Source organism: Perca fluviatilis, chromosome 1, assembly GCF_010015445.1.
Source record: "Perca fluviatilis chromosome 1, GENO_Pfluv_1.0, whole genome shotgun sequence".
In the NCBI taxonomy this organism is placed as follows: Eukaryota; Metazoa; Chordata; class Actinopteri; order Perciformes; family Percidae; genus Perca; species Perca fluviatilis.
Genome location: NC_053112.1, coordinates 41,921,821 through 41,944,753, shown reverse-complemented (window position 1 = coordinate 41,944,753; position 22,933 = coordinate 41,921,821). Strand labels below are relative to the sequence as shown.

The window sequence follows — 22,933 nt, the reverse complement described above, 5'->3', positions numbered from 1 at the left end:
AGCTGTTGTGCGACCGCTTTCCACACATACGCATTTGCCATGCAAAGATACAGGCAACGCAATTTTCTGTTCACGTTAAACAGCAGGTAACGTTAGCCTACCGTTAGCTACAGTAGTAACTGGATTAAACATGGTTAAAATGCTGACAGCTTAGCGGTGTAAAAGTGTGACTGTAGTTCACTGTAAAGGATTCCAAATGCGGGACGAACAACAGTCTGCTGCTAAAGCTATGAGCTCAAAGACTCAAACTAGCACTGTGGTCATTGCTGTTGTCGGAAAAGCAAAACAGACAGGTCTAAATGTTGCGTTTACTTAAAACTGGTGAACCTCGTGGGGCATTCAAAGTTCTTGTAAAATACCCTTTTCTCATCTTTTTTTTTTTCTTTTAACAGCAATTTACTGGTGAAAGAAGTACTTATTCTAATAAGTACTTCTTTCACCAGTAAATTGCTCTCTAGACGCACCGATTTCAACTTTCTAGGCCGATTCTGATTTTTCATTGAGTTTGAACTGCCGATACCGATTTCAGCCGATTCCAGCACACACAAATATTTATTTTCTATCTTTTCTTTAATAAAACATTTTTTGAACAGATCGCTATAAAACAGAACTATATAAATTACTCCTGGTGTGGGACATTCACACACATCTAAAGTGCAATGTTAGAACCATTTCCTTCTTTTCACATCCAATATCACACTAAAATATATATATATATATAACAAATAAAAATAAAATAAATATAGCCTTGCAGTATAAAGATATTTCTCAAAACACACACGCAGGCCTGTTTGAACGTCAACAGTAACGTTACCTGAAAACATAAACGTCACCGCTCATTTTACACACAGTTTAGCAACAAACTAAATGCTGGGGGAAGATTACTACGTTTTTAATGTTGGTTTGGAGCGGTAGGCATCCCCACTAACCTGGAAAGCGTTTTAAACCGTAACGTTAGTACAGCGTGTCGGAGGAATACAGCGTCTCCCTTTTTTTTTTTTTGCATCGGGGGCGGCAGAGGGACCCCAGCGTTCGCTAACGTTAGCTTCTTGTCTCATCTAGGGTCTGATAAACAGTAAATTCATCAAAGTCAGGGTGCCCAGTGCTATGTTCCGATAAACTGTAGCTGTCAAATTTCACGGGACCCGCGGTTTTCATGTTCCAGTTGTTCAGCCTCAGAGGGGAGAGAGAGAGCGGCTGATCGTTCGCCTGAGATCAGTAGAGCAGACGGCTCTGCAGAGCTGTAATTACGACTTTATGATATTTCATAAACAGCTGATTGAGCGGCGGTGCGCAGATGTTGCGTGATGTTAATCATGCGGCGCCCGAGTGCATTTGACCGGCATAAAATCGGCATATGTCAGACTGACCGGCAGGTCGCCAGTCATGGCCGGTCATGTGCAAATCGGCCAATTCCGGTCACTGGCCGGTCAATCAGTGCATCTCTAGTACTTATTGTCATAAAGTTATTGTTATTACATTTTTAATAATGATTTAATTTCCCCCTTTTTTGTGCTGATCCAAAAATGTATCTGGCCTGTGACTCAAAACTGTGATCCGAACCGTGAGTTTTGTGATCCATTGCACCCCTATTTTAGAGGGATGGGAAATTATATTGCAAGCCATTCTCTCATTGTTTCATTATTAAATGTGTGGTTTAGTTACATAAGAAATGAATTGCTCCAAATATAGGCAGTTTAAAACATGGCAACCATATTGTCAATTTCGGCAACCAAAAGCTGATGCTTGGTTGCCAAGCCGGCAACCACTTTAAAAAGTTAGCGTTGAGTCCTGTGTAGGATCTTTTCTGTGTGGAAGTAGTCACATAATTTAGAAAAAACACAATCACAAGCAGCAGTGACTTGAAGCTATTTCTAAATAAATATAGTGGAAATATATAATTTAAACAATGGGGGAATGAAAACTTGAGGAGAACAGCATATCGATTTTAGTGTGTTTCGCTCACAGGGAAAAATTGAGGGTGGAGAATATTTTTTAATTTATTGTGATTTTTTATTTTTATAAATTTTTTTACCAATGCTTGACATAAATATTTTCAGTTCATATGGCACCTCCAGCGGTGACTACATCATTTTCGTTTCCAGCACAACAGAGCGAAAGCAGAAAAATCTGAAAATCCATGTTATGTTCTTCTTTACAAAGTAAATAAATGTCTGACTGACTGACTGACTTGTAATGTGCATTCTTCTTAGAAAACAATTAGTTTTTTAGAAATGTCTCATGATATATTGTCTCTAGAATTGTATTATTCAACTTTTCTTTTAATTTTTGATAAAGAAGGAAAAGAAAATCACAATACTTAATAATCGCAATACTTGAAAATAAATGAAAATTGCAATACAAATCCAATCGGCACCCGTGTATCGTTAAAGAATCAAATTGGGACAAAATACTATTGTCCCAGCCCTAGAAAAAATAGAGGAGACGTTTAAAAACAATCGCGAGCCAGAAGCAGGCAGCACTTCCGGCCATTCGCATTCCGGCCGTTATATATATATATTTTATATAATAAACTACTCAAATAACAACAAGGAGTAGCCTACACTGTCAATTCAATGTTATTTATAGTGTCACTCATAACTGAAGTTATCTCAGAAAACTTTAACAGCTAGAGTAGGATTAGACTCTATAATTTAAAGAGACCCAATAGTTCCCCCTAAGAGCAAGGATTTGGTTTGACAGTGGGAGGAAAAACTTCCTTTGAACATGCAGAAACCTCGGACAGAACCAGGCTCTTGGTGGGCGGCCATCTGCTGCTGCTGGTTGGGACACAGAGACCCTGATACACAGATAATAGCTGCGCTATGTAATGAAAATAGCACAAGGACACAATGGCAGTGGAACTTCACCCTTCAGTTTCCGGCAGAGTAATTAACGTCAGAGAGCAGAGAAGAAATAAACAGTAAAGTTGTCAGGCAGTAGTAAATGTACAGTGTAGGTTTAAATGCTGCAGCTCCTCAATACCAACATTTGAGGCTGTGATTCAGTAGCAAACCGTGACTCTTAAACGTCTGCCCTCTGCACCTCGCTCACAGATGCCACCTGGTGGTTGTTGGAGTTGTTCAAATAAAATTAAAATGCACAGGGCCATTACTGATTCTGGGGCAGAGTGGCAAAAGAAAATGGGAGACAACTGATATTACTTAATGAATGTCTACAGTGTAGCCGTATTTAGAGTGTGTAATCCTGTTTTTAGAATATATATTGTATTAATGTCCTGTCTTTCTGACCATGGTCCTGTCTGTGTGTCTGTCTCAGGTGGTTTATTCCCCAGGGGTGCAGATCAGGAATACAGTGCATTCAGAGTTGGCATGTTTCAGTTTGGGATGGCAGATTTCAGACTTACTCCACACATAGATAACCTGGAGGTGGCCAACAGCTTTGCTGTCACTAACTGCTGTAAGTATCGCTTTTCATATCTTTTTTCTGAATACAGTTTGATAAACAGATATCATTATTGTAGCAGATAATTCCTTTATGCTTTTATGTTTCTGAGACATTACATGTATACAGAACAGAGCCCGACAAGTGTACTGTGGTTTTGAGGCTGCTATCAATATCCATATTTGAGCTGATGTTATTGTATATTTTCTTATATGTTTTTGTTTTGTCCATCCTTCCATATATACAGTGATGCCAGTAATGCGTTACTTAGTAACGAGTAATCTAACGCGTTACTATTTCCAAACCAGTAATCAGATTAAAGTTACTTATCCAAGTCACTGTGCATTACTATTTTTGTCATTTCCCTTAATAAAAATATATATTTTAGCTTTCTTCTTGCGTCTCGGGGAGTGAAGTCACGTATGCGACAAGTCACGTTTTCAGCATGTAGACAGTTCACGTGTACCACGCAGCGACACAAACGTAAACAACAATGGAGGGATGAGAGATGCGCGTTTTCTAGATGGAAATACAGTCACTATTTTTAGTTTGTGTCAGTTAAAGATGGCAATATTAAGGTTCGTTGTACACTCCTGCTGGTGGCGACAAAGTGCTATCTAGCTACAAAAACACTACGTCAAATTTGAAGAAACATTTGGAGTCGCAGCTGCAGTCAAACTTACAGAGCAAGTCCCACCAGGTGGTGCGAAGCAGAGAGAAGGAGGTCCCCCACCACCCAAACAACAAATGTTAATGGACCTTTTTTATATAGCGCTTTTCTAGTCTTAACGACTACTCAAAGTGCTTTAACATAGCACAGGAACCATTCACCATTCACACACTGTGGCCAAGGCTGTCATACAAGGTGCCACCTCATCAGATAATCATTCACACACATTTACACTCCGATGCGCAGCATCGGGGGCAACTCTGGGTTCAGTGTCTTGCCCAAGGACACTTCGACATGGGACTGCAGGGCCAGGGATTGAACCACCAACCTTCCTATTGGCAGGCAACCGCTCTACCACTGAGCCCAAACAAAAGCTGGACTTCGGTGCAAAACCAGTAAGTGGGGGAAAGTTGAAGAAGTTGGTCGGGCAGTATGTTGTAGAGGAAATGCTGTCCTTAAACACGGTTGACTTGTTTTCTATGTCATAATAAAATTAACGTTCTCTACTACTGGCAATACCGAGCTGCCTCTTTTTTTTTTTTTTTTTTTTGTTGTGTTGTTTTTTTTTTTTTGTGGTTATTCAAGTACGCCGAAATTGTTTTCACCCCCTTGTGCCCTGCACAGGCCTCTCTTATGTCCACAGTTACTGTATATAACCGCTGCGAGACCTGAGGTCTGCTTCCAACAATCAGCATTTTCTTCAGTCAGTGTTGGTGGAGTAGGGGGCGTAGGAGGGGGGGGGGAGTAGCCCCTTGATAAAACACATTCTTCCCAGCCACCTTGCTATGAGGCTGAGAGTATAGAAAAGATTCTCGACCGAAAAGAGTTTATTATGGTGTAACTGATGGACAGTGTTGGGCAAGTTACTTCCAAATTGTAATACATTATAGATTACTAGTTACTGTCATTTGAGAGTAATTAGTTCTATTACAATATTAATGTCTCTGAATTGTAATGCTTTACACTACTTCTGCATTACTTTTGAGTTACTTTCACCAAAATAACAGCGGAAGTTTGATTTGGCAGCTAGCTTGTGAATTTCACCACCGGATCAATAAAGTCTCCTCTTTATCCACTTTAATATATCATAGATTATTCATAATATTTTGTTTAATTAATATGAATATACAAAGTAACTAAAGCTATAAAAATAGATAAGTAAGACATACAATAGGCAAGTAGGAGAAAATGAAAATACTCAATTAAAAGTACCTTACATTGTATTGAAGTACGGCACTGTTGTAAAATGTTTGTTTATAGCACTTGAATAAGAAATTCATGTTGTTTAGTTTAAAACACTGAAATGGTCATTTATAGTGTGATTAAAACTCACTATTTACATTATTTACAGTACTTGATTTACAGCTGATATGTGAAAAGGTGCACAACCTTATTTAACAGTAATTTAGTTTTACTGCGAACCATCACAGGAAGTGCTTTTATTTTGAAGTAGTCTACACAGAAGTTGTCTGTTGTGTACTCTTGCTAGCTTACTAAAGTGTGACGAATGTGAGACTCTAGATACAAAACATGTCCGTCAAGATTAAGTTTGTAAAACTGCCACATGTTGAACAGTAAATGGTCACATTTGGTTGTCATTCGGAGCCATTCCACTACAGGCATAGTTACTCTCCATGGCTGATAAAATGCAACGATATTACGTGTAGCAAGCCTCAACATTAATTCCCGACATGTTTATATCTGTCAGCAGCTCGGACACAGAAATAGGACAGCTCACTTCAACGCAGCGTAATATATAATGTGAAAATAATGTCCATCTTGCAAATGTATCTGTCTCTGCAGTCATCTCAACCACCGAATACAGCAACAGGAAATAACACTTTTTTTTTTCCTGTGGAGAAATGTTTCACGGTGTTGGTGAATTCTTAAAAAAACAATACACCCACTAAATGTTGCGTTAAAATGCATTGTAACTTGCATTAATATTACCGAAATTTAATTAGTAATGCGTTATATTACGTTATAATGAAATGGTTGCGACATATGTTTTAACTGTAGACAGAGCCAAATCATTATCCACCAGCGTGAAAGTAGGTTGAGAAGCAGAGGACACAACATGGGTCTTTCTCAACACACCAGTGCTAAAAAGCGGACCATCAACAACGCGCTGTAGTAGAGGGAGCTCTCGCACCCTACATAATACATACTACGGCAGAGGGCAGGCCTAAGTTTTCCAAGCACTCCTGTTCAGGGGCCAGGCCCACAGCTGCTGGCTTATCATCGGGAGGTGGAAGATTGCAAGTCCAGTTGTGACAGTGCGTCTTTGTGCCATGGCAGCTGCCATGGTGTTCCCGCCAGCAGTTGCAACAAACTTGGGAACCAAGACACCCTTGTGCATTCTGTTGCCACCAGGATGACCGCCAGGCTCTCCTCCTGAATGCGTGCTAAGAGGCAAAGAATCGGGGACCTGGAGAAAAGTGTAAAGGAAGGCTCTGGGCCACGGCTGATGAGAGAAGGCTTCCACTCGCAGTGGAGGGTTGTCTTGCACGTTCATAGAGAACCACAGTGCACATTGTGCATTCCTCTTGTGAGGTGAACAGATCCACCTTCGCCCTAATGAACCTGTTTCACAGCATCTGAACTAGAATGGTATTCAGTTTTCACTCACTGTGAAAAGGACCCTCCAACGACTGTGCAGTACTTCCGACATGTACACCACTCTGATGTAGAGCAGGTGTCTGTGTGACCACAGCAGCAGGCTCCTGGCTATTTCGAATAGAGCGATTGCCGTCTGTTCTTATTACTAAATGCCTGTCTGACAGTATCGGAGCAAAGTGTTTCAGCACTTTCAGTACTGTGAGCAGCTCCAGACAATTTATGTGGAGGGATGGAGGGCTTGTCCATTTCCCTCCCACAATCTGGGACCTGCACATCCCTCCCCAGCTGAAGAGAGATGCATCCGTGTACACTGTTGCATGTGACGTCACCCGCCCAAGGGAAACCCCTGACGACAGAGTGCGTTTTTTTTTCCAGTAGGCCAGGTATAAATGTAGAGAGGGCGGGTATTGGGTTGAGGCACAGGCGACTAAAACATCTCGGAATTTTCCTCATGTGGAGTAGGGATGTCACGAGAACTGATACGTCGGTAACAAGTTGGTACCAAAACGTCCTTCTAAAGCGGGTGTCACGGTGCCGTTGCTGTGACTGAGGTGATGCTCTCCAGGAAGTAAGTGTAGGGCTCCGTAGTTTTCCCCTTCGTCAAACTCCATTGCTCCCAACGTAGAGGAAGGAGAGCCGAGGCTATCTTGGTGGTGTGCCTAGCTCCCATAGCTGTCATCTTCCACCCAAAGAGCCAAGAAGGCGTCCGCCCGCCACTTAAGTTCCTCAGACGGTAGGCGGGCACAGAACTGGCAGGCAGCCTGTGGAGTGAGTGCTAGCCCGGTGTGGACAGGGCCGAGGCAAGCTTCGCAGCTGGGGTGAAGGTCTGACGGCAGCGTGTAGCCTATTTTGAAATAAAAAAGCCATTGAATTTCTAGCAATGAATATTTATGCATTGAAATAATGTATCTGAAATTTTTGCCTCTGAATTTTACTCATGTTCACCTTTATTTTTAAAGTTCACAAATTCAGAATATAAAATTCAACGTAAAAAAATGAAATGTACCAAATTCAGATGCAAAATACAATCTCTAAATTTCAACTTATACATTTTCAACTTGCTAAAATTCAAAAGACCAAATTCAGCTGCAAAATGTAATGTCTAAAATTCTGTGTTAACATCAGGGAACCCAGGGAAAAGCAATCAATTCTAGATTCTAGATCGGGACTGTGCCATAGTGGCTTGCCATGGAAACTTTTTACAATTTATCATCTGCTATTTCATCAATTAATTCACTTCTGAGTGTTTTTTTATGAGAGAAATCAACTGTGTAGAGTTTGAATATATATAATATAATTGCACATATGCTCCGGCGTTGTCGGACTTGAGAAGTTTTACAAACTGACACAGCAGCCAGCTAATGGCTCCCGGGATTGCTCCTGTGATGCTTACAGACCTAGCTGGAGCTCTCTCAAGAGACTCGGGGACAAGAGGCGTTTATATCCTTGATCGCTTGTTTAAATAACACAAGACAAATATAAATTATAAGATTAATGTGAATCTGTGGTTATCTGCCTTATCTGAGTTAAAAAGCTTCACAAGCAATTGCGGACGTAATGAGCTCGTTGGTCGGCTGTCACACACACACACACACACACACACACACACACACACACACACACACACACACACACGCACACACACACACATTCACACCGGCCACAGAGCTGGCAGAGGAGAGGGACAGAGCAGCGTCTGACAGGGCAGAGTTATGGTACGTTTCTCTTTAACATACTTTTATTTAACGAGGGAAGAATGTTATATAAAACGTTGGTTGCCAACATTTGCTCAAACTTTTTAATTTAAGTGAACAAAACAGTTAGTTTTAGTCAGCGTAAAACTAATGTTAGAGTCCAGTTGTGTTTCAGGTCTGATAATGACTCAATGTATACACACTGGTCTGTCCTACAGATGTACATTAGTGTTATGTTGAAATATATTTTTTATATAGATATGCACTTATACGTGCCTAGAGACAACAGATGGAAATTGGCATTGTGATATCTGGTGCAATACATTTATTGTACACTAACCCTGATTTAAATAAACCAATAAATGAATGAAAATTATAAGCTTTGGTGTCTCCCCTTAAGTCTAAATAACATATGCTGAGGCTTAATAACATATGCCATTATTTATTATTTACAAGTATGTTAAAGAGAGACGGATCTCTCTGCCCATCTCTCTGCCCCTTCAGACGCTGCTTTCCCTCTCCTCTGACTGCTGCTTTGAATCTAGAATCTAGAATTGATTGCTTTTCCTTGGGTTCCCAGATGTTAACACTGAATTGTATACATTACATTTTGCAGCTGAATTTGTTCTATTGAATTTGAGCAAGTTGAAAATATATTAGTTGAATTTTATACATTGTGTTTTGCAAATCCGATGAAACCGATGTACTTCCATAGGGGCAGTGTAGAGTCATGTTATGTTTCAAATTCAGTTGCAGAGCAAAGAGTAGAAGCAATGGGAATGAGGACTCCATGCATGCAGTTTACTCTGTCTTTATCAGAGCCTGATGTAGTGACGGCCTGAGGCTCAAAGCTCTGCTATTTAAGTACAGAGTTTTGTGATGGCAGTGAATGCATGCAGTCTTCTTTTTCTGCTGTCTTCACTCTTGTTTTGCACCTGCTAAAAATATATATAGGATGGGCAGGTACTTTGACTCCCTCATTACCTCCACAAAGACAAAAATGCATAAATCAGGTAGTAATCAGGAAATCCTGCATGTTACAGGTTCAAATTTTTGATAATTATTTTAAACAAAATAACATTTTGTACAGCAGTTACATTATAATGAGCTGCTAATTTTGTACTTTGCTGCTTTAATGAAGCTACTGACAAGACAAGGGGCTGTATTTTGGTATCCATGCATGTCGCGGTGCAGCTTCATATTGGCATTTTGCTGAGATTTTTTCATTGACTGAGCCAGTTTGGGATGTTAGTGACTCGCTGTACTGTTATCTTGGTACCAAGAATGAGAGGGTCTCGTAAGGTCCACTGCCCACCTGCGTGGGGCATGTCAACAGTTCAGCACATGTTCAATAATTAAAATATGTTCTGTCTAATTGTACTTCACCAGAGGCCTCACGATACGATATCATCACAATGCTTATGTCAGGATACCATATTATTGTGATTTTAAACATATTTCAATATTCTGCGATACATTGCAATTTATTACCTTTTTTCCAACTTCAAATTTTTCCCAATTTCAGATGATGTCCCCAAAAGGAAACATTGTGAACATCTGTTTTATCTAAAAAGATAAATTTCTCTGTTTGTTCATCTCACTTCAATTTTACTGCTGCAAAATGTGATGTCAAGCAGACAAACTGACCAACACATATATAATAGTAGATCCATACTTGGCATCTGTGTATCGATACAGTATTGCCACGGAAAATATCGCAATACTGTGCTGTATCGATTTTTTCCCCCACCCCTAGTCACTTCCATTGATGAAGGCACCTCCTCTTATTTATGTTTTGCTGCCACTTTTATTCAACCAGAAACCCTAGTGAGACAGAAGAAAGATAAATGAGTGGTTCTTACAAGCATAACACATCCACAACAGCTAGTAGCCAATACTGTTGGCCTTTTTCTTTGCTTTGGTGACACTCTTTACAGCCACCTGAAGGCTGCAGGTGGAGTGATGCTGTGCACAGTCAAGCCACAATTGCACACAGCAGATCCTCTGATTAAACCTCTGTGCTTATGTGCACACCATACTTTGTTTTTAATTATTGAATAAAGTTTCCACTGCAGTGTAAGTCAGTGTTGGAGACTGACACACTGAACAGTTCACATGGTCATGTACAGTTGAGGCCATCTATAATCTCCCATTCCCCCATGCTGGGGCCCAGGCAGGTCAGTAACTGATCCCCAGTGAGACCGTGCCCTGGCCTTGGCTGGAATGAAAAGCTCTGCGATGATGTAGTGAACGTGAGGCCGACTGGTATGCTATCAGGGTTGTAGGGTTTTACAAAACACTTGTGTTTTGTAACTGTGCTCTTTCAGTTATAAGATTTAGATAGATAGATAGATATTGTCCCATGAGATAGATTTGTTTTCACAGTCTGTTTCATGCACATGACAATATACACGGACAAATAAATAAACAGATAAAGACAGGTATATAGAACACACTGGGTAGAGCGGACATAAACATATTAAAAGGAAATAAACAATAAATACAAAACCAAATATGTACAATATGACAGGTTTAGTGCAAGATGTGAACATTTTTTAAGGAATGTGCAAAAGATCAGCATATAGAGTACAGGATGTATTCACTGAATGTTTGGCAAAAAATATAGAAAAAAAAATCCTTTCAGTGGTTGGCCGAATAAGAGAAAAAGCTAAATAAAATTAAAATTTTTGATGACACGATCAAATAGCAAAATTTATAAAAGCAACTGTGTGCACATCCCACCTTCTGGCAGGTGCAGGACAAATGAAAGTACTTAAAACAAAAAGAATGTAATGTCCGCAACACTGCTTTAAACTCCCATTTATTATAGCCGCAACGTTTCGACCCAACTAGGTCTTCTTCAGAGACCTAGTTGGGTCGAAACGTTGCATTTTATATTATTATATATAAGTACGATCAAATAGCAACCAGCGTAGAGTGAGAGGTGCGCACGCTTTATACTGTAAATGCAGCAAACATGTCGGCAGTTTGGAAACATTGTTAAAACTGTAAAAAAAACAGCAATATTTAACGATTTCGATTAGAGGTCGACCGATATGGGTTTTCTCAGGCCGATGCCGATGCCGATCTTTTGAAATCAGGGTCGGCCGATGGCCGATATATGCTGCAGATTATTTTTGGCCGATATTTGGCCGATATTTGCTTGTTTTTAACCTAAAAGGCTAAAAACGTTTCTATCATCTTCCCAAAAACTGTCCTGAAACATGTATTTTTGGTTTGTTTTGTTTGTTGACAGACAAAGCCAAAGGGACAAAACCTAATTAAGGGGGGGAAACAACTTTAGGCCTTATGGTCAAAATTAAATTATTTAATAATAATGTAATAACTATAACTTATAACAATAACGTATTTCACTAGTAAATTGCTGTTGAACGACAAAAACAACCACCATGGCAAAAGGGTATTTTACAACAACTTTGAATGCACCGCGACGCACCGTCTGTGTTGTTCTTCAGACAAGTAGCTAAACAACGGCAGCAGCACACTGCTTAACATACTGCTGTTGGATCCTATACAGTGAAATAAATCACACTTTACACCGTTCAGCTGTCACCATTTTAATCGTGTTTAATCCATCTGCTAGCTAACGGTAGGCTAACATTAGCTGCTCACGAGTGTAATGTTAACTAGCGTCACATGCTGCGATGTTTCTGTTATTCTAACATTCGTTTTCGGAGCATCAGAAAGCAATGCAGGCATATCAGTGGCGCCGAAATGAGGCACAGAAATCTGCGTTGCTATTCGGTCCAGTAGATACGGGTCGTTAAGGCACAGATGCCATATTAGCAGCGGGTCTACTCTGTACCAACCCTAGCAACGACGCTAGCAATGCAAAGCAAGTCCTTCACTAGCCTATGGTGCGGTGGTCTCTTTTAACTACAACTTCTTTCTCTGCATTGAGTTGACAACCCTCTCAAATATAGACACACAAACAGAACAAATAATAAAAGTCTCAGATCCACTGTCTGTGATTGGAAAATTCTAGCTTAATTATTGTGACATGACAGCATGACACGACAGCTATCAATATCCAAAGTAGCCGAACGTCATGTCGCCGATTTCATGTTTTTTCTCGAAGTTAGCAGTAACATGTCATACGTTTTTCATTAAATATATACGACTTATAAGAATTTAATCCTTACCATTTTTTCCGAGGAACAGCTCCTTCCTTAGGCACTGGATGAGGTCTGCTCACTCTGCTGGTAATTGACTGTAGGGGCAGCGTGCGACGAACACGTGTTCCACAACAACAACACCAGGCTGCCTGCAGATGCGCCTGCCTATTAATCGGCTTGATATTGGCCGATGCCGATGCCGATTATGTAAAAAAAGCCAAAAAATCGGCCTACCGATTAATCGGTCGACCTCTAATTTCGATCCTCGGTACCTGTCTGCTCCATGCACACTCACCAACAGTGAGACTATTCAGCACTGCATCTCATGTCACCTGATGATAAGAGTGTTACACCTGTTGAGTGTTGTTATGGTTGAGTCATGTTCATGTATATCAGGAGGTCAGCTCACAGCAGAGATGGGAGTAAGTCACACATGGGCAAGTCTCAAGTCTTAACCTTCAAGTCTCAAGCATGTCCAAGTCATTTTTTGTGACAATCAAGCAAGTCAAGTCAAGTTATAGCTTTGGTCAAGCAAGTCAAGTCAAGTCATACAAAAGTTTCCATTTTTAAGCTAAAGACAGTGGTTATGAACTGCTGGTGTTTTATTTGCATTTTTTTCCTACTCAATATTCAAAAGATATTGCGTTCAAACTGTTTAAATTTATACAGATAAAAAAACAGCCTAAAATTGATATTAGTTAATCAACATACATATATATGCCTCAAACATGAAATTCATTCAAACAATTCAAGTATAATGGTTTCTAAGTCAAATAATATTCTTCAAACATGCCTTTAACATTTCCTTCTCTTAAAGAAAAAAAACATATTCTTTAAGAGTAGCTGAATCTCACCACCTTTGCGTAATTTGGAGTGATTGACTGAGTGGATTTATTTATCACATGGAATGGCTAGTATATGTGAATATTTGTCAGTGTATTTGTGAGTGAATGTGTGTGTGTGTGAGAGAGTGAAAAGTTATTAATATTGGTGAGTAATTGTGTGTATGTACATGTGTGCGTGTGTGTGTGAGTGCAGAGTGTGTTGTGTGTGTATGAGTGCCTAGCTTTATTCACATACTTGCGTGTGTGTGTGTGTGTGTGTGTGTGTGTGTGAGAGAGAGAGAAAGAGTGCAGTTTGTGTTGTGTGTGTGTATGTATGTATGTTTTTGCCTAATTTTATTCGCAAACATACTTAAGTCTGCGTGTGTGTGAGTGTGAGAGAGAGAAGATCCACGCATGTCTATCCCCACATATCTATTTAGGTTATGTGTCTCACTTTAACCTTCACTAAACAGTGAAGGTGAAAAGAAGGTGAAAGGTCAACAGCCACGTACAATGCATTGCATTTGAAAAAAATTAAATTTGATAGAACTTTGTCACTCAATTGTGAGCGATGGGTCTAATTATCACCCCGCCATGGCTGAAAATACACGTTCAACAGGTGCACTTGATGCCGGGATAGCCATAACTATTACTGCCACCTTGAACAAAGAGGGGAGGGTGTGCTTATTCATGGCCCAAAACTGAAGGGAGTTCTGTCCATCACAAACGTCCAAATAGTGGTCCAGCTGAATATGTTGACTGGACCCCGAATCTCTCTTCTGTTTCTTCTTGCGGTATGCTGAGAACAGTCCGGACTGATGCTCTGGGTCTGCCATTGTTGTTAGGTCACCATCCTCCTGCTCATGGGGGTGTGTTATTGGGGTGACCTTGTATGCCTCTTTGAAAATCAAGTCTGAAATTTACAAGCAACAACAGTGATCACAAAATGCATGCAGGTTTGAAATATAGAGTAACAGACAAAACAGTCATAAAAACACACAGCTAGGTTAGGCAACCACATTATGACAATCTGTACCATGTACTGAAATTTTATTTTGAAGCTTAGTTGACATTCATTTTCTCATTCTAAATTTTGAGGTGGCGTAGCCTACCTCCTCTAAGGAGCTGTCTCTACATATGCTATGTGTGGTGAATATGTGGTGGGTGAAAGACAGACACCCATCATCTCACCTGAGTTGGCAACCCTATCAGCCCAAATTGGGAAAAATAGCTAATCAATCAGATGAGGCTACAGTCGTAATTTTGATATGCCCGACGGTACAACACCAGGGCTACGTTGAGCTACTACGTTAAGGTTTTAGGACTCTCACTGCTGTATACTGTATATTAATTATACTTTAGTCTAATATATTAAGCTAAAAATGTCTGGATTGCTGACAGTTTACTTACTGAACGTTGTTACTACTACTGTAATCTATGGGATAGGGACGTGTTTCAGAGGGAAGGAGGGAAAGAGAGAGAGAGAGTGGTTTACTTTACATTCATGCCCTTGCCATTGTCAACGTTTATGCTAGCATATAAATCAGGATAATACTTAGACAAGAACATGTTTAATGTTGCCATTTAACGTATTTTAGTCCAATTTCTTGTTAACTAAAAAGTATAGCTACAAAGATTAGGCTGACTTCATAACTTACCTTTCCTTGTGGGATTTGAAGTGTCTGATGAAATTCAACGTGGTGGTGGTGGTTGTGTCGGATATTTTTGTACTGCAGACCTTGCAAATTGCCATTTGTTTCTTCTTTGCTTGGTCAGATGTGTATCCTTATAGACAAACTGTATTAGTTTCGGTGCAGGGGGATCCATAACGTTAATAGCTGTAGCAGCCAGTCTCGTTTATTGCAGGTCTGCCGCGTCACAACAGCACCCAATCAGTTCACCGAATCAGATTTTCTCATCTGTATATGGATTTTCTAAAATCGTAAAGTTAACTCCTCCTCAATATGAGAAATAAACAGAAAGTCAAGTCATTTCAAGTCTAAGTCAAGTCTCAAGTCATAAATATCAAGTCAAAGTCAAGTCGAGTCTTTAATGAATGTTTATCAAGTAAGTCTCAAGTCCTAAAATTTGCGACTCAAGTTGTCATGTGATTCGAGTCCCCCATGTCTGGCTCACAGCATGACCTTTTTCTGAGCAGAGAAGATAAATATATGCATTAATGCAGTATATAAGGCACATGAATGTAATATCCCAAGGAGATGGAACAAGACTTTTTATTTCTAGCGTAAGAAGGTCATTGAAGTAGGACAACTAATTATAGCTGGAGATAAAGCACGTCTTCTTCTGTGAACCCCCTTTAAAGGTCCCATGACATGGTGCTCTTTGGATGCTTTTATATAGACCTTAGTGGTCCCCTAATACTGTATCTGTAAGTCTCTTTCCCGAAATTCAGCCTTGGTGCAGAATTACAGCCACTAGAGCCAGTCCCACAATGAGCTTTCCTCAGAACGTGCCATTTTTGTGTCTGTAGCTATTGAGGAGGAGAGAGGGCGGGGCAAGGTGGAGAGTGGGGGTGTGGCCTTGACCAACTGCCACTTTTCTCGTTTGAAAGCCATGATGTCTCTCTCTCATGGGTTGGCCAAATTCTCTGGGCGGGCAAAGCAGAGAAAGGAGAGCTAATCTCGCTTGTTATGACCTCATAACAAGTAAGATTCCAGAACAGCTCATCTGAGCTTTTATTTTCTCAAAGGCAGAGCAGGATACCCAGGGCTCGGTTTACACCTTTCACCATTTCAAGCCAATTGGGGACCATAGTGTAGGATTCACGTAGGGTACAGATTTGATCATTGGCAAATTATCAAAGATGTTTTATCAATATTAATAAAGTTATGAATATGGTTATTAATAACTTTATCAAATCGACAAACAATCAAAACGGGGCACCACCCTGCTAGTCAGGGACCAATAATCAAACTGTAGAACAGTCTCATTTCTGTAAAAATCCTTTAAAAGGAATTAAAGGAAGGGGTGATTTCGAGCGCGACCCATTCGACCAGCAGTTATCCCAACAAATACACAAATAATCACCAGCAACTGCTAATTAAGTATAATCGAATTTATTAACGTCACAATTATCAATAGCCAATCAATAATCCTTCAATAATAAAACGTATATACATTTTACAATATCACAACCAAACAAAGCAAAAACAAAAGCAACGTGTCTTATAGACACGTCTGTGTCTGTGTGTGTGTGTGTGTGTGTGTGTGCGTGTGTGTGAGTGAGTGTGTGTGAGAGAGAGTGAGTAAAAGGGGAGGGGCGGTGTCGAAATGTAACTCCAAAACAAACTCCAAAAATGGCTACTCCTGTGAGCTGCACAAAACCATTTAGCCTCAAGAGGGCGGTAGTGGTGCTGAGTGCACGGAGAGGAAGAAGCTGAGGTGGGGTTTGCTAGGCAACGCGCACCTTTATACCATATGCTAAATCACCTATAAGCTCTATACAAAACCCGCTGGTTAAATTAGCGCTTAGCGTTGCTTCGGAGCTACGTGGTTAGCTTATCTGTCCGTGTGTGGGTTAGTAAAAGGAACAGAATAAAGGAGGAAAGGAAAAGAAACACTCTGATCTAAGTTATAGATAATGGCCAGCTCCCTCAGCCACCCAGGTCTGGACCCCACGTGTTGTTAGGACAGACTGAGACTTTTGATTTACCGAGGGAAACGGCCACTATCACCACTCTAGTGACTAACAGCTGATTCACCGCGATTATCTCGCGGACAGTAACTAAACTCCGTGAAAGGAGTGGTTTAGCAGGTAGCGTTTACGGTTTTAACCCAGCTATTTAACACAACAGAATCAAACGGTATAATGATCGGTTATACATTTCACAGCAACAGATTAGTAACCAGATATGGCCAATACATGATTACAATCAGATCACATTAATGGCACAGCGGTCGCGAACCCTTTGCTCATTAATAACAAACCAAAACGCACTAGTCCTAACATCTGCCCAGAACTGTGTAAAGCCTTACTGTGCGTTGTTTGTCAGTTAAATCTCGCCAGAGTTTAACGATCCGTTTCGTTCCAGAGCAGTGGACGAGACGTAATCCATGTCGACAAGCAAGAAACAGAACGCTGTCCTTTTCTTGAATCCGGGCTGATTAAACCCGCTGCAGATAGAGGGAATACCACCCGGTGGATCCCCTTAGTATATCACCTCTCTCTAGTGGGCCGGGGTGGTGCATTCAAAGACCCAACAGCCAATGGGAAAGCGCAACCTTCCCACAGGTGTGAAGCAGTTCTTTGTCTCACCACTAGTCTGCCTTGCCGTCCTCGTGTTGAATGTAGAATCTCCATCTTAGGGACTCTGCTTCCAAGTAGCAGCCTGTAGGAGTTTGGTGACACTGGCTTTGGGATTCACATGTAGGCCAAGATCCCTTTGTCTCTGCAGTCAACTCAATCTGAGCCAAATCACTGTTTAACCAGCTTCTTGGTCCCCAACAATAGGCAGGCTGGGGGAACTCATATTAATGTTTAAAAACCTCATAAAGTGAAATTTTCATACCATGGGACCTTTAAATAAAAAGCCCAAGTTCTTACATCACAGCAGATGTTCGCTCCCTTTGATAACATATCTAATATGCTGGGGGCCACGCTGCTTTGCATGCAGGGCCCCCAGCCCTCTCAGGCTTGGACCCCTAAAAATGTCTGTGCCATTTTACTGCATATTCTAGTCTTGCAATGTGTGACCCTGCAAGATTTTTTAAAGTCTTCTAGGGTATGGTAAGCATCAGTCACATTTTTGTCTATGCAGTAGAAAATTAGTAGAAGACTAATGTTGGGTGTTCTGTGTGGAAAGGGGCGTCAATGTGTGAGTGCTTGCTTGTTTTTATTGATTAATTGTGCAATTTGTGGTGTTAATGTGTCTGTGTGTGGTTCCCAGTAGGAAGGTCCGTTAAAGAGCACAGGCTCCCGCCTCTGTGCCCCCCGAAAATGGTCCAAAAGTTTAAGCCTCCTAAGTGCTGCCTGGAAGGCACTAGGATTAGGCAATGGTTATGGTTAGGGTTAAGGTTAGGGTTAAGTTCCTTGAAGTCAACAGTCGCAGCGTATTTCAAGGACACCGACTGCCATGCACTTCTACATAAGACCAGCTATCACTCCAAACACACGTACAGAGGCCTCATTAAGTCCCAGCTGATACACTTCCACAGAATATGCACCTTCCCGGCCACTAGTACACTTTTTAGTGCGATGAGGTTGAGGGGTTACTCGAGGCACTTCCTTTGAGGTATAAAGGCGGAGGTCATCGGCATGTTTAAACACAAAGAAGAAACCATCATCCAGCCGTCCAATTCCGCCCTCGTTCCCCTGGTTATTACCTACTCAGAAAATCTTAGGAATTTTATACCTACCATAAAAAGGAATTTCCAGGGGGCGGGGGCTGATTGTGACGTGCTAAGGGACTGCCGTATGATCTCCGCCTACAGGAGAAATTAAAATCTAAAAGATATTTTAATTCACACAAACTTAAATAAGAACACTGACCCTAGGGAATTGCTTCGAGGCTCGGATGTTGGTTTTATGAGTCTCCCCCACATTTTTAACCACCACAGCAGAGTTGGTTTTAACCCAGGGAAGGTCCTGCAGTACACAACCATCAATGTGGTTTATGCAATTAGGTGCAGGGCCTGCCACAAATTGTATGTGGGGGAGACAAGAAATGCACTATATTTGAGAATCAAGCAACACCAGTATATTTTAAATAAGGGCGATGTTTTATATGCACATTTTAAACTCCATGGCTCTCAAAATGTTCAGAGCATGGGCCTGGAGAGCAACAGAGCCTGGACCACGGTTCAGCGTCAGGCAGCGGAGAGGAAGTGGATCCATTTTTTAAAAACCATAGACCCTGCGGGTCTAAATGAAAATACTAAATGGATCCACTTCTCTTTTTAATCTAAGTTTTACAGAGTAATTTTAGAAATACTTCCTCCCACTGCTCTGGTCTCCTCTCTCCTTAGGTTTTATCTGGCCCTCCTCTGCAGCGCATCATACCCAACCTTTTAACCCCCCTGCATGCTTTCTTTTCTTTTCCTTGTTTTTTCTTCGTTTTTTATTTTAAATGACTTTTTATTGTTTTAATCTATATTTATGATTAATAATAACTATACTTGTTGTAATATTTCTATATTTACGTCTTTTTATAGCATGTTTCTCTGATTTTACTATTCCTTCCTCTCGGGGGTTAATCTCTACCTGCAGAGGAGGTCCTACCTAATATTTTAATGTTTTTATTTTTAATATGCCTTGGTTGTCCTTTATAACTTTTATTCTGCCTTACCTATATTTTAATAATTTGATTGCGCTTTTGTTTTTATTGCTAATATTTATTATTATTATAATTATTACAAATTGAATTACTTGCCTCAAGATTTTAACATAATGATACACATGCCATTGGTTTTATGCATTTTTACTAACTGTGGTTTTATTCTATGATGTATTTTAAATTATTTATTGTTATTTATTGTGTGGCACTTTTTACCTCTTAAAGCACTTTTAAACATAGCACTTATTACTAACTTTTAATGGTATGTGTGTATATATTTTTTAACCTCAAGGGCAAGTAACTCAGACAGTATTTATGACCCCTTTAAAATGTTTTAATTTTTGATTTTAAATGAGATGTTTTTAATATTGGGATATAATTTATTTTGTATTGGGACGCCAGGCTATTTATTTATTTACATAACTATATATATAGTATTTATTTTATGTATTTATGTTGTTATGTCTCTGGGAGAGACACCGGGGTGTGGAGGTGACCTTTTATTTAAAGTTTAAAATTTCCAGCTGTCCGTCCTGTCCAGTGGTTCTTTTAACCTTCTTTTAATATCTGGCCATCTTTTAAACAGCCCCCTCTCCTTTTTTTTATATAACCGAACCCGGTTTTATAAGGAGTTCTTTAAAGTGTTTTATTCACACCAGTGGTCCCCTTCTGCCCGTGCCCCTCGCAGCACCCATCCTGGGCACTGCGTTTTAACCCAAACCTAACCATAACCATTGCCTAATCCTAGTGCCGCCTGGAAGGAGACCCTGGTCTGTTTGTGTGTGTGTGTGTGTGTGTGTGTGTGTGTGTGTGTGTGTGTGTGTGTGTGTGTGTGTGTGTGTGTGTGTGTGTGGGTGGGTGTGCACGTGCGCGTGCGCGTGCGTGCATGCTATGTTCAGTGGTGGTGTGAGGAGTGCAGTGTGTGGCACTACACTACTACACACACAAGCTCAGTTTACGGAAAACAACAACATATATCTCCATTATTATGCAGACGACACACATATTGATACAACAACATCAGCAGGTGATTATGGTCGAATACAGGCACTGAGACAGTGCTGTCTGACATTTGAGCTTTAACATTCAACAAAAGTTGTGCACTCAACGCGCAACCTGTTCAACACCTTTCTACACTCTGATTGTACAACTGACTGCATTTACTTAGACATTCATTTACACTTAATTAAAACTTAAAATTAAAAATAGGTATTTGACCCTAATATTGATCATCATCTTCAGCTGTATCATCTGTCTAATCATCAGCTGTATACAAGTCTTAATGTTATTACAGCTGGCTAAATGTTCTATTGTTGTCTTGTTTATTTAAATGTTTCTCTCTCTGTCTCCTAGTTTGTTCCCAGTTCTCTCGAGGTGTCTACGCCATTTTCGGCTTCTATGACAAGAAGTCTGTAAACACCATCACATCCTTCTGCGAGACACTCCATGTCTCCTTCATCACGCCGTCTTTCCCCGCAGAAGGGATGAATCAGTTTGTTCTCCAGATGAGGCCAGACATCAAGGGGCCGCTGGTTTCATTAGTGGAGTACTACAAATGGGAAAAGTTTGCCTATCTCTACGATAGTGATAGAGGTAACGGAAGTCTCATTGTTTATCACATAAATCATTGTGATTTTAGTGCTGCTGCTTACTGTAACTTCTAATACAACTGCAATTACAGGATCCTTTGATTTGGTGGAACTGACTGATTTTACAGTCTCTGGTAGACAAGCAATGTCAACATATTTTGTCAGTTTCTTTTTATACTGTATATACGCCAGTACCAATATATCTGTGATCTAGCATATTATCATTCTAGCATTTTGATATAAGGAGATATATATCCATGCTTTTGTTTATATCCTCCCTACAAGTCTACGTGTATTGGGGTTTGTGTGGGCCATGTTAAGTTTCTAATTTGATTTAATTATTATATGGTTTGGGCATCACAGTGTGGTGAAGTACCTTGATTTGTCAGGTATTTGCTCAGTTAGCAAATTAATTGAATTCATTATTATGTATCTACCATATCCCAATATACATTACTGTGACATAGAATTCAGAAACTGACAAAGAAAAGATGTTAGGGCAGCATTTTAAGTGACAAGTTGTGGAATATCCACCTCCACTCTTCTGGATATCTGTTGACTTCATGACCTCCAGTATTTGAAGCTGGTGAAAAATGTGGTGTACACATACAGCTGCAGTGCAATAATTTTACTCCTATTCTAAATCAACTAATCGTGTGTGTGTGTGTGTGTGTGTGAATGTGTGTGTGTGTGTGTGCAGGTCTTTCTACTCTTCAGGTAATACTGGACACTGCAGCTGAGAAAAAATGGGTTGTCACAGCGATAAATGTAGGAAACCTGAAAGATGAGAGGAAGGATGAAGCGTACCGCTCCCTGTTTCAGGTACTGATCTTTTGTTCATACACAGCACTGCACACTGTTCAAGTTTCAAGTTTGATTTGTCATTTCCACACACAAAGTATCTGAAAAAATGTTGTTTCCCACAGCCACAGGTGCTAACACAAACATACACACATACACAAGTGCAGAGTGGGTGTTGAGACACCGGGTGTGGTGGGCTAATGCTCCCCTCCCTCTCCTCGTGGAGACACGTAGGAACAGTGGAGGGGGTTCAGCCGGCATCCTCCTGAAATCAACAACCTCCCCCCCCCCCACTTATTTTTTCCTTGAGAGAGATTGTTGTTGTTACACCAGTTGTTGCACTTGCTCTCTGTATGACGTTTCATCATTATTGCTGATGAAGCCCACCACTGTCGTGTCATCAGCAAACTTTATGATGTGATTAGATTCAGACTGGTTGTGCGTGAGCAGTGTGAACAGCAGCGGGCATAGCATGTAGCCTTGGGGGACGCCCGTGCTTAGTGTTCTGCTGCCGATGCGTACTGTCTTCGTCCTTCCGGTCTGAAAGTCCAGAATCCAAGTACAGAGGGAGGTATCGAGGCCCAGCAGGGAAAGTTTCCCTAAAAGCTTCTCTAAAGACAATGAACAGCATTCTAACATAAGTGTCCTCAGTGTCCAGGAGAAATAGGGCTGAGTGCAGGGTGTAGATACAAAAACAGATACTAAGGTCAAAAGGGAGGTGCATCTCTCGCTCACTAGCACAGATTAAGAGTCATGACGGTGAGTAGTGTAGTGTCCACAGTGGATAGTGTGGACCTCCCTTCCTGACAGGTGAAAGCAGGTGTCCATTCTAGGGCTGAACAATTTAGGGAAAAAATCTATTACATATTGCACCTTCTATGATCATGTTAAATAAAGTAATA

The 22,933-nt window shown here is 40.6% G+C and overlaps 1 protein-coding gene across 5 annotated transcripts in view; it reads left to right on the top strand.

Moving 5' to 3' along the window:
* LOC120565568 (glutamate receptor 2-like) overlaps nt 1–22,933 on the top strand; it is a 124,093-nt gene that overhangs the window by 33,028 nt on the left and 68,132 nt on the right. For all 5 annotated transcript variants that reach the window (XR_005640270.1, XM_039811482.1, XM_039811474.1 and 2 more), the window contains exons 2-4: nt 3,280–3,420; nt 20,995–21,234; nt 21,931–22,052. Coding sequence is in view for 4 of the 5 variants with exons in the window: in XM_039811482.1 (XP_039667416.1) it covers nt 3,280–3,420; nt 20,995–21,234; nt 21,931–22,052 (503 nt within the window). In the remaining variant the exon portion in view is untranslated. The remainder of the gene's footprint in view (nt 1–3,279; nt 3,421–20,994; nt 21,235–21,930; nt 22,053–22,933) is intronic.